The sequence below is a fragment of the Hetaerina americana genome, unplaced genomic scaffold (genome assembly GCF_022747635.1).
Source record: "Hetaerina americana unplaced genomic scaffold, ioHetAmer1.1.p SCAF_79, whole genome shotgun sequence".
Classification (NCBI taxonomy): Eukaryota; Metazoa; Arthropoda; class Insecta; order Odonata; family Calopterygidae; genus Hetaerina; species Hetaerina americana.
This window is the reverse complement of record NW_027287416.1, coordinates 1,355,670-1,368,154: the sequence shown is the minus strand read 5'-3', so window position 1 is coordinate 1,368,154 and position 12,485 is coordinate 1,355,670. Positions and strand designations below refer to the sequence as shown.

The 12,485-nt window shown below is 34.3% G+C and overlaps 1 protein-coding gene across 1 annotated transcript; it reads right to left on the bottom strand.

Moving 5' to 3' along the window:
- Nucleotides 1-383: 383 nt before the first annotated feature.
- LOC139697513 (very long chain fatty acid elongase 7-like) lies at nucleotides 384-10,648 on the bottom strand. The gene is made up of 6 exons (XM_071596245.1): nucleotides 10,451-10,648; nucleotides 9,309-9,389; nucleotides 8,678-8,734; nucleotides 7,920-8,025; nucleotides 4,895-5,031; nucleotides 384-557 (listed from the first exon to the last, which is right to left on the bottom strand). The coding sequence occupies exons 1-6, from the start codon at nucleotides 10,646-10,648 to the stop codon at nucleotides 384-386; spliced, it is 753 nt and encodes a 250-aa protein (XP_071452346.1).
- Nucleotides 10,649-12,485: the final 1,837 nt, after the last annotated feature.

Below are 12,485 nucleotides of genomic sequence, written 5' to 3'. Positions count from 1 at the left end.
TTAGAATCATTTTTTTCTTATTACATTATCCTAACTTCATATATTGCGCCAGGATTGCGCGTCCAAACGTTCAACAATTTTCGTCCTCCGTCTAATCATCCATGAGCTAATTTCACTCCGACACTGTGATTACGTCGAAACACCAAAGTAGAACGGTAAGCGGAGATGGTATGCAGACAACGTGGATGTGGGAGTTTAGATAATACCACAACAAAATTGGGATAAAACGTTAGATGTGCTTCGGGAGGGAGAAACGTAGTTAACGTGTCCCACCAGGAATGGAGAAGTTTTCAACCGGGAAGGAGAGAGAGAGAGAGAGGACCCTCTCTCTCCCTCTCAACGGTCAAATACGCACGCACAGGCACTCAGAATCACAAGGCCGCTCATTTCTCCTTCTCCACCGGCTTCTTTTGCCAATAGGCCTTCCTGTAGAAATCCGCAAACAGCAGGAGCATGAACAGGTTCTGGGGCACTAAGACGGCGACCGTGAACTTGGGATAATCGCAGTCACGGAATAGGAGTTGGAGCGAGTGTATCATGATGAGGGCAAACTGGACCTGCAAGAAGAAAGGGAAAGGAAGAGATTGAAAGTGGAAAGTAGTGTGGTTTTCTGACGAGTTCCCTTTCTTCCGCGGAATGCCGTTTTTCCACACATTTCACTAGTGAATGATGATGCTCTCTTTAATTCGCTCTCACCGAGAGAGGAGTTCATTTATCAGCCCATACGTCATCTACCCTTTCATGAATGCAATGTCTAGGTCACTTCCGCTTTTCCTCCCATGAAAATATTTTCATCAATACCAGATGACAATCAGAACAGGTTAGAGCATTGAAAAAGATTAGGAGGCATCCCAGCGCGTATGATTACAAAAATGCATACATACAAAACAAATATGTTGTCGGTCTCCTGGACTACGAGGATCGATACAGATTTTAAGACTATGGAGAAACGATAGGACATAATTCGGCTACTAATAATCTATTCCAGTTTCTATTAAATTGGCTCACCTATCTTCATTTGGAAAAATATGTGAATATCTTGAGGCAGGGAAAATATATTACAGAACTGAATGCAAACATGGCTCCTCTGCTCACTGCCAAACCACTATCGTTACCCATCACGCATACATTTATCTCACTCTGGAGAGAAATTTGACATCAAAGAACATAGAAAACCAGCTGTATTGATTTATATTACCACTAGGTATCTCCAATCATAAAGAAAATCCCTCTTGCTGTTTTTCTATATCTCAAATATGCTTGCAAAAATAACAAGACTTTAAAATTTAAAATTATTTCGTGAAATGTGAATAAAAATTTACTGCAAATTCGGGACCAATCAGCCATATTCCAGCAGAGTGAGTAATAATTTTAGCTTTGCGGGATGGAAATGTTCAATGTGAGCTATTTTGATAGGAAACTAATGTACTAGATGAATATTTTGAGAAAAATAACAGTAAATTACAGCTAAAAGAACACATACGCCTAAAAGGTACAAGATTGGTTGCAATTCTCAACACTCCAGCTCCTGTCCTAACATTCACCGAACCTCTTTCCGTCATTTTAATTCTTTTAAGACTGAAACGACGTTTATTCTAAGACACTGTTACATTTTGATCGAATATATACGAATGTATGACCAGGTTTCAATTTAGTTTTCAAACAAATTTATGATTTATTTAAGAAAGAATGCATACATGGAAATATAATTTTTTAAAGCTGTAGATACTGAGGAGTCCATGAAGAATTGTAGTAAGAATTGGTTAGGGTGGAGACACCAATTAATAATGTAACAGAGAATCCATTAATCTTTTTAACCATTATTTTTTTATTGTTTCTCTTCACCTCAAATTTCAGGAATTTTATGAATTAAAATGCATTTTTATATTTGCCAATTAAAGAAGAGTTTGAATCATATTCATGTTAATAACCTATCATTTTCACTTAGGGTGTCGATGATATTGTATCCTAGACAAAAAGAGGAGTATCACCGAGTATTTGAAAAAGGCTGGGCGTCGTCGCCCTGTTACGTCGGAGCCGGTTTACGCTACGCCTATCATCGCCGGAGCGTTTCTGCCACACTGCCTGGTCATACACTCGGAGCGGAGGGATTGCAGAACTGTTATCCGTATGCAATCTTCGCCCTTCAGGCTGGGATGTACTTGGTTTTTCTATTAATGAGACTTTCACTCTATCAACTAAGCTTACAATGACTCTTACGTCTCAATGATGTTTCCCAGTTCCCAGGATTACGGTTTTCCACTGATAAATGCCTCGGTTCACGCATCAGATTGATATTTTGTCGGTTCCGTCTGCTTTACATCCAATTTTTATAGCAGTTGGAATCAAAAACTCGATCATAAACATGGAATTCACGTAATAGAGGAGGATAACAAAATAATACTTGATCGTCAGCAACGTAACCGCGATGTGGAAAGTATAATTTCAGCTGATGGCACAAATATGAATTTCCTAGACAAAACTTATATCTTCTGGGACATTGGGTCAAATATGTATCGTTTTTGACTACATTATGATGTCCAAGACGGTAAAAAGCTCGCAGAGTCGCCTTGTGCCGGTGGTTGTTTGTTGACCTGTCATAACAGCTAGAGACAACTTGGATCAAAGATCTCTGACTGACTTCGGGACAGTGTTGTGCTCAGCACTATTCTGTCGTGGAGACACTCCACATAAATCAGCACTGTAAACCTTAGATTTCTAGGGAGGTGCACCCAGGAGATGGAAGATTTCTGGTAAACACTACAATAGAAGTTGAACCTTCTCCTTCTGCCTCTAATTTTATCTTGCCAATAATTGACTCTGCATATGTTGTTGCACCTGAGAGTTAAAGGAGCAATGAAACCACTAACGTTTTCGTGGCAGGAGCATATTTCTCATACATACACACATATATGCTAGACGCTAGAGTTGAATAAGTTATATATATATATATATATATATATATATATATATATATATATATATATACATTCAAACACGAAATCCCGCCAAACGGCGAATAAATACTCATATATACAGAAACAGATATAAGGAAAAGGGATAGGAACACATAAAGGACGAACACAATAGAGGTGGGGAAGGCGGAATCGAACGGATCACAAGAGTTATATATATATAATATATATATATATATATATATATATATATATATATATATATAACTCTTGTGATCCGTTCGATTCCGCCTTCCCCACCTCTATTGTGTTCGTCCTTTATATGTGTTCCTATCCCTTTTCCTTATATCTGTTTCTGTATATATGAGTATATTCTCGTATTCGCCGTTTGGCGGGATTTCGTGTTTGAATGTATATATATATATATATATATATATATATATATATATATATATATATATATATATATATATATAATATAAAATATGTGTGTGTCTTACTTGAAGAAGGCTTCGGAGAAGGCCGAAAGCTTCAACAATATACCATGTGAGTGTCCTTTTAAGTGTTACTATTTTATTTGTGTTCTATTGTGCCGTCCAAATATTATACTGCTCGTGTGAATGTTTCTATATCATCGATATGTATATATAAATAAATATATGCATATATATGTATATGTGTTTTATAAGCATCATTACTCCTGTGGGTGTGATTACCCATTTGAAAAATGTCCATCATATTTGTATTTATTTGCTGTATATTTTTCAATTTGTCTGAACGCCTTCTTCTCTTGTGTAATACGAGGAAAACAGCAAACCGCAAAAAGCAAACAAAATTCACTGAAAGCATTTTTTTTTAGCCACGTTCGGGATTCGTTTTTACCCATTCCTCATAAATAGTCTTATTTTTATTCTCGAATACTAATGACCAAACCAATTCCATAAGTAACTAAGTTAAACGAGGATGTGTTTTCAGTAACTTTATGGGAGTCAAATGGAAAAGCTTACATACCATTATGGTTCATTCAACTCCTAAGTGGCCTCTCTTGAGTATTATTGACATCAAAGTCATACATGATGTGAAGGCATAAATTACATTTGATTAATTAGTTCCAAACTAAGTCTCTAATGCATGAAGATAAGAAAATGCTTATGCCCAAGTAGATGCTAAAAATCACGATAGATATATTTATAGGTAGGTACATAAATTTAAGGACTCAGGCTTATAATATTTCCACTCCATCCTAAATTTCCATAAATTGTATGGTAAATATGTTAGACATATTAATCGTAAGTAAACGAAATCATTTTTTCATGCAATTAATTCATTAAGTTTAATCCTCAATAGAGAAAAATGCAATGGCTACTACTCCGAAGGAGGACCTTGTGTTTTATACGACAGAAATGTTTGCAAATATTTGATCATGTCCCTCGTTTTAAAGAAAGCCCATGAATCAAGCTGTTCTAATAAAATATATAAATTAAAGGTCTAATTACAAACCGTATAATATGAGCACAAATATAAGAATGAAGTTGCAGAGGTAAATTTGTGACACATTTGGTAAAGGCAGAGTGCTTTCTTCATCTAGTATGTACTCTGCCACGTGTAGCTATCGCTATCATTTCTGCGTCTTCACGCGTGTGATTCTGCAATGCTTATTTAAGTAAAGAGAGGTAAGCCGACGATAACGGTAAGACGACTTTGAATTTTCAAATATTTTTTTTAATCCACCAATCCTCTTTTGCATTATATTATTTGGCAATGATTCAATAATTCATTCTGATTAAAACATGAGCAAAAGTGGAAAACAATGTAAGAGTTTTTAAATAGTTGTGAAAATCCTACTGTTAGTGTATCAAACCTAATGTTTGACTTCACACAGCATAATATGTGGTTAAGGATTAGTTCTTTTATCCGAATAATTACTATTGGATTCCCTTTGATCGTTTTTACTATCGTATCCAATCCTCGTTACTTACCATCTGCATTTGCGTTATGTACTTCTTCCACCAAATGTGCTTCTTCTGATCTGGCCATATATTGGTAATAAGGTAATATGAGTACATGACTATGTGTACAAACGTGTTGAGAACCCCCATGAATGTACCATGGCCTCCTGGAAATGAATTGAACCCTGATTAGTCATTAGAATTATTTCTACGTAATTAATATCAAAAGCTTCTTTTGGAATCTAATTTTGTATGAAATAACTTAAAATATTATATCTCATATTTCAATTGAAAACAATATTTGAGAACCGTTGTCTTATTTTGTTCCATGAAAGCGTTAATCATAAGTCAGTGTTGCAATTTATTCTTCTTCTGGAATTTTAAATTATTTTTCCAGAGTAATTTTACAGGTAGCTGTAAAGAATATTTTCTTGGTTACTCACAAAAATAAAGCTTGGATTTCATTGAATTGTATTGAGTGCTTCTAATGTATAATTTTTTAAACAAGTATTTATTCCGCTCCTATGAAAATTATTTTAATTGCTATAAATAATTACAGTTTTGTTTGAACAGATTAAATAACATTTTAATGGAAGAAAAAATAAAGTAGATTTGAAATTTTGTTTCTGTAGTTAGTTATTTTCGCGAAAGGGTAATCCCTAAAGAGTTCCTATCGGTGGACGTACTACTACTAGTTTAGATAGGTTAAAAAAATGCAATTTATTATATAGTACTAACCTATATTTAACTACTGCACAGAATATAAAATTGTAATAAAGAACACCTAAAGTTAGGACCATTAAACCCCATGTGGTCTCTCTTTATGATTTTTAATGGCGGTTTCCTGATTAAATATGCACGAGTGATATTTATTAGTTAATAAACTATGAATGAAATGAGATGCATGAAGTGTGCAAGAGAAATAGTACCAATATACATTAATAAATGCCTATGGCTGTGAGCAACTCGCAGCTTGTTGAATATAGCCAATAAGTTAGATATACGTTATAAATGTTGCAATTTCACCCATGCGAACAGTCAAATATAAGAGGTATTTAAGGCCGTAGCTTGAAAATACATTTATAATGATTGGAAATCAATGCAATAATCGTCCAAATTTTGCACCACACAGAAAATGATATGTATAATAATCACTAAAATGCAGCATCTTCAGAAATAAAGTCCAAGTTAAATTGATTAAATTAATGAAGAGAGTGAATTAAATGAAATGTGAAAGAGATTTACTCAAAATAATGGTGCATGCTTTTTGATTACTCATTCCCGGAAATAATTCGAATGCTGCTTCAATTATTCGAAATTATAGCAGTTATGTTCTAGCATTGACTCGTAAGAGTACATACATAGCGGACAAAATTGCATGTTAACATGTGACAATACAAAAGTCTGAGAGTCAGATTAGCTAATTTGTACCCAGTACACACGAGTCAGGGTAGATAAATTCATTGAAAGCCAAAATATGATACTGCTTTTGACGTAACATGAATATGAATGAGCAATCGAGAAATTTATTTCCGAATCTTAGTTCTATGAATTTGAATAAGCATTCTCCTGGGACACAAATATGCACTTTCACAGAAAATAACCCATTCACGTATTTAGGGCGTGCTAGTTTCTAATTCTTCTCTCCGAAGACTTTAACGGGAGAGGTTCCCCACGCCCATTAGAATAGAACGGGAAAGTTTGCACTGGCAGATAACCGAAGATAAAACATAGAATTCAGCGTATTAAAATGAAAAATAATGATAGGTGTAATTATTTTCTTCGTAAAAGAGCATTAACCTTAGAGAGAGAAGTTGTTTTTGTGAAAATGTAGCCCCCACCCCTAGGGGCTGATAGGCATTAGGAATAATCCTCGCCCAGAAATAGAAATGAAATATTGAGGATCGTGAAAGATTTCATTCGTAACATAATTTGTGATACATAGGTTCATATTCAACCGTCACACCGCTCCCTTTCAGGACAGGCAAACAAGTCGGAACAAAATTAAACATTGCAAAGATATCAGGTATATTTGTATTTGCATGTGTATGCTAGTTGGTAGTTTGAGTGTTTGCATGTGCTTGGGGTGATAGGGTTTTTGCATGAATGTATACCATGTGTTGTTTGTGGTCTGTGGCTTTTGCATGCGGTTATTTTTCCTAGTTACGGTTGGTGCCCTAACACCCCCCGCCACACGCCCTTGCGGCGGCTTGCGGGGTATTAAGTAGATGTAGATTAATATGGCAAATTATCGAATCTCACTCTATTCTCGCAACATGACCAAACCATTGCAGAAGAGCTCTTTCAATCCTTGCCTGTTTTTGATATGTTAATCCACAATTCACCCATTATTCACCTTGTAGCATTTCTGTGTAACACAAACACTCCTCAAACACCACTTACCAATCAAATTTAGTCTAAATTTACGATGACCAGAGCATACCCAAGTTATATTCCATACAAGAGTCTATGGAGGTTTATTGGAAGTATACAAAGCATTAGCCACAAAATGTTCGATGACTGGATATAAACTAAAATGGTGTATAGTTTGATTTTTATCCGGACTGGCTTATTGTATGTTATGAGCTGAGTAAAAATTCCCCTCTCCCGTATGCAGGCGCAATAGTTTCTTCAGTATTTCCCCTAAGGTTTGATACATTTTCTATCTTCCGCTGTAATAAAGGTATCTCTCATTTTATCTTCTCTTCAGATATGAAATATTCGTTTATGTTAGAGTGTATTTTACGTATTGCTTATTTAGTGCAACTAATCTTACCATAAGACTGTGATGCATCTAGGGTTTCATTTCTGGATACATCACTGCCTAGTTGCACGATTATTTCTTATTTCGCACTGCTACTCATCAAATCGGAGAAATATTTTATACTGAAAGAGGAAAGACTCGTACTCCTCATTCAGGACATAAAAAAATTAAAAGTATAATTTTGGGAAAAAAGTTTTCCTTGAACGTCAAGTATTTCCCATTATTAATGTAAAAGAATTTATAGACTAGAAACAATACCAGTATTTTGGCTGCAGTCAGGTTTTAACTTACCTGCCAGATATTTAGTTCCTCCCCATGCCAAGGCAACCATCCCAGTGTGGTGGTAAACATGCAGAAATGACACTTGATTGAACTTTTTCCTCAAAATGAAGAAAACCTGTTCCGGAAAAATAAAGATAGTTACGTCCATAACAAAAAATCCTTGTCTATTTAACTTGAAATTTTCGATAACAATAGTTCAGTTCACCTTTAGACAAAATACTCACATTTAAGGCTTATGGCCGGTGTAAAACTCATGAAATTAATGAAAATACTTTTTATGTCTCAAGAAAATGCATATTTTCAGCGTAGTCTAGATTGCAAATGCTTTCATGGCTTAAGTTCATAAACGTAAGGAAAGATATATGGACACACATACATTTAACATATATATGTATATATTCGTATGTACGCATGCAAATGTGTGTGTGTGTGTGTATATATATATATATATATACACACAACATTTATGTATGTATACATATATATATATATATATATATATATATATATATATATATATATATATATATATATATAATTATATATATATATATACACACACACAACACATATACATATGTAGATAAATATTTAGGTCTCAGTAAATGTTTTTTTTTATGGAGATCAGCAACTCATATAAGAATTCCTAATTCCTATTTCCTTCATTCAAGTTTTATTTGTTCTTTGTTCCTACCGCAATAGCTGTGTCTTTTTTCTCTACCACTGAGTGTCTATCTATTTTAAGTTCATCTTATAATATTCCTTACCGTATCAAGAAGCTCTATTATCTTCAATATAAAGTAGCAGTAACAGCCTCTAGCCATCTGAAAAAGTCAAAGTTTGCCAATGAAAGGTTTATCGTTAAAAAGTCAGGTTTCAACCGGTACCCAATCGAAACACTCATCCGTCAAAATAAAAAAAAATTGAAAATAAAAACAAATTAGTCATCCACCTGCTGATTGTATCGAGCTAATACCATATAGTGAAGCAAGAGTCATCACGTAATTTTCACGTTTAATTCTTAAGTTTTACGTCTCCAAATATCAATACACCACGCCACCGCACATCGAGCTTGTGTGCTTCATAATTTGCATAACTTGTTGTTTTAGAGGGTGTTCAATGTAAACTATTAGATCTCAGTTACGTTTTAACCACATTTAATTTCAAGTTGAGCCAAAGTAGGATAAACTTAGAATCATGGATTCAATAATTATTTTTCTGACATAATGCTGTACACTTTTTCTATTAAACAGTAACATGTAAATACATTGGCGTCAGTGAAGATCAACACCACATATCCTTTAAAAAGTTATCATTTCCTTGCGGGCACTTGAATAGATCGTACAAGTAATTCGATAAACTTATTGAAGTCTAAGTCACGTCAATAAAATTCCATACCCTTAGAGCCTTCGGACTTGCTGAGTAGTCAACTGGCTGGCACCTTAAATCGTAATCCCACAGCCATGCTCCGTCCAAGCACTAGAAGTTACAGAGGTGGATTAATTCATGAAATTAAAAATTATAGACACCCAAGTGATCAAATCCTAGAGGCAGTAAATCCAATACTTATGGATGATATTATTCCATAGTAAGCTTCTTGTGAGTGAGGTTGAAGAGTACGATTCGGTATTCAAGTTGTAAAGGAAACTCTATCACGCAAATAGTTCAATTGAAAGGATTGAATGAGACTGTTACAGTATCAGTCATTAACAACCAATGTTGGCCAATCCCTTTATAAGCTTCTAGGCCATAAAAATGAAATAATATTCCCAGAAGTTTTCCAAGCGCCAATATATTTCAAGACGCCATTGATAAAAATAAATAGGAAATACAAATAGATTTAAAGAGACCGGCATTCACCGGCATATTTTCATGTTTTCATAGTCCTCCATTTGACCATGATGCAAGAACATGTGATACAAGAAAATATAGAAATTCTTTTTTTTATTATTTTAAAACTCATTTTTAACTAACTTTGCAACTTACTGATTTTTCGCTTCTGATTTTCAAATTATTTTTATAAAATGTCTTTAACAGTGAGATATATTGAATGACACTCATGAAAAATAGTTTTAATTATAAAAGAATATCACGTACATTTATAACAGGAGTAAAGGCCATGCGTAGTTAATTAAGACGCTAGCTATACAGAGTTAATATAACAAAAGTTAGACCGCCTAATCAAATTACAGCTAATTTTAAGGCATTTATCGGTATTTATGAATCGTTGACACTTCTTAAAATTTTTTCTTGTTTTAGCTTAGTGAACGAACTCCGTGTTAAAAATATGTCAATTACTATTTCAGCCTAGGATGGACATAACTGAATCATCCAAACGAGTTTAGAAGCGTATCCTTTCATATGTAAATTTGGTATCTCTTGTTGTATTTATATTGTGAAATTGTATATTACGATTTAAAGTGTGCAGATTTATTTAAATTACATACTAGCATTATAGATACCATTATTTGTTGACTTAACAGCCCTCGTAAATTATATAACGTATTATGTTTACACCTGTAACACCAGAAGATTCTTACCTCGTAAAATAACCATGTGCTAACCACAACTTGAAATATGTTGTAAATTATAAGAACAGTTCTCAAGTTCATTGCAGGTCTGTTAGCCATCAAAGAAGGACCAATCCGATTCACGAAATACAGGTAGGCTGTCAATATGCCAAGGGCAGGGAAAGGAGACCCTAATAATGGCCAAGAGCTGGTTCGTGGATCTACCATATGGAAAGATAAGCTAACATTATGCTCAAATATTTCAAATGTATAATAAATATTAAGCCTTATGCGTAACAATACTATATATATATAGTATTATACTTACTAGTATAATACTATATATATATATATATATATATATAGTATTATACTTACTAGTATAATACTATATATATATATATACATATATATATATATATATATATATATATATATATATATATATATATATATATATAGGATTATATAATAATGAGACAGGGTCATATATGTATAAAAACAAAGATATATACAAAATAAGTTAAAGTAAGGTTTGTATAATTAAATATGCGTATGATGTCCTCAAGTTTCTTTATTTTGTTTTCTACAAGATATTATATTTAAGCCGTCGTATTAATTTTTAAATAAAAAATGGTCTCTACTGCTGGAGATGCGGTAGTCCAGTAGGTATAGCGCTGGGCTACTGACTGTAAGTCCCAGGTTCGATTCCTGGTGACGCATTGTCAGCTTTACTCAAGCAGTGTGAATTTTCAGTTACCAGATCTTCCTCGTAAACCCCCTACCCTGATGCGTGAATTTTACTTCCCATTTAAGTAAGTATTATAAGTATACATGGAATGTCAGAAAGAGAGTTGTACAGAAAGAGAGGTGGAGTTTTACATGGATGGAGTAAGGGTTAGTGAATTAAACGATCGCACGAGAAATGGATGTTTCATGGGAATGTGAGATAAAGCTCACAGGGAGTGATGTTTATCAAAATAAGTGTAATGGCAATGACGTAGCATTATGGGTAGGAATTGATGATAGTATATGTGCTAGTAAGGGTGGCGGTAAATAATTCAATATGAGAGGGATGGGATGCTAAGGAAATAAGATTTAATGTCTCCTCGGTTTTTCTTGGTTCTTGTGAAAGTTAATCCTCGTTTGAAAGAGCTACAGTTATAATTTGTTACTCACCAGCAGATGAAGAGAATGAAAGTAAGATTAATGAAGTCTCCGTTTAACCCAGAGAAGTCTTGAATGATCGGGACCCTGATGAAAGAATAATAGCATCAAGACACATGAATACGTGTCCTGGCGTTAGAAGAGATGTCTCCACGAATGAAAAGTGGCAAGGCTCCTGGGGGACTACTGAGTGAATGCTAATGGAGAACACTTTGTTCTTTTATTCATAGTTTGAGCAAAAATGTATCCATTTTTATGCACGACAAAGGATTTCTTCAATAGGCTCCATTGATTTCGCTGTACATGATCTGTGACTGCGGCTGTTACCGAAGACGCGACGGTAATCAGAGATGTTGAATTCGAAACAGGTAAAATTGGTATTGAAAAAATGGCCCTTGGAGAGGAGTGAGCAACAAAAAAGACTTCGGTGCCAAAGGCAGTTGAGAGTAAAAGTGGAAAAGCTGGTTAAATATAGCAAGAAAAGTATAATTGACAGATACACGAGGGATAACTTTGAAGAACCTATTTTGAAAATGGGCAACAAAGCGTAGTCATTGCGGGGCAAAGATTTGAATAAAATGAAGAATAAAAGTAATGATATTGCCTAGGATGAAATCGGTATTAATGAGTTTAATTTAAGGAGTGTTCAGTGCACAATAGTGATGTTCTCTATGAGAGTAGACCAAATGAATTGGTGAGCGTAGAGAAAATGAATTCAGGGAGATTGATAAAAGTGAAATTGAAATGTTGATGCCTGCGATAATTTTGGAGAATAGAAAACTTGCAGGCGTAAATATAACTTGTATATTTAGCGGAATGTTGAAGTGCCTGGGAAAGTTTCTTATTTGTCACCCATATGGAATGCTGAATGGGTTTGCAAATTGTATTTGCATCACAC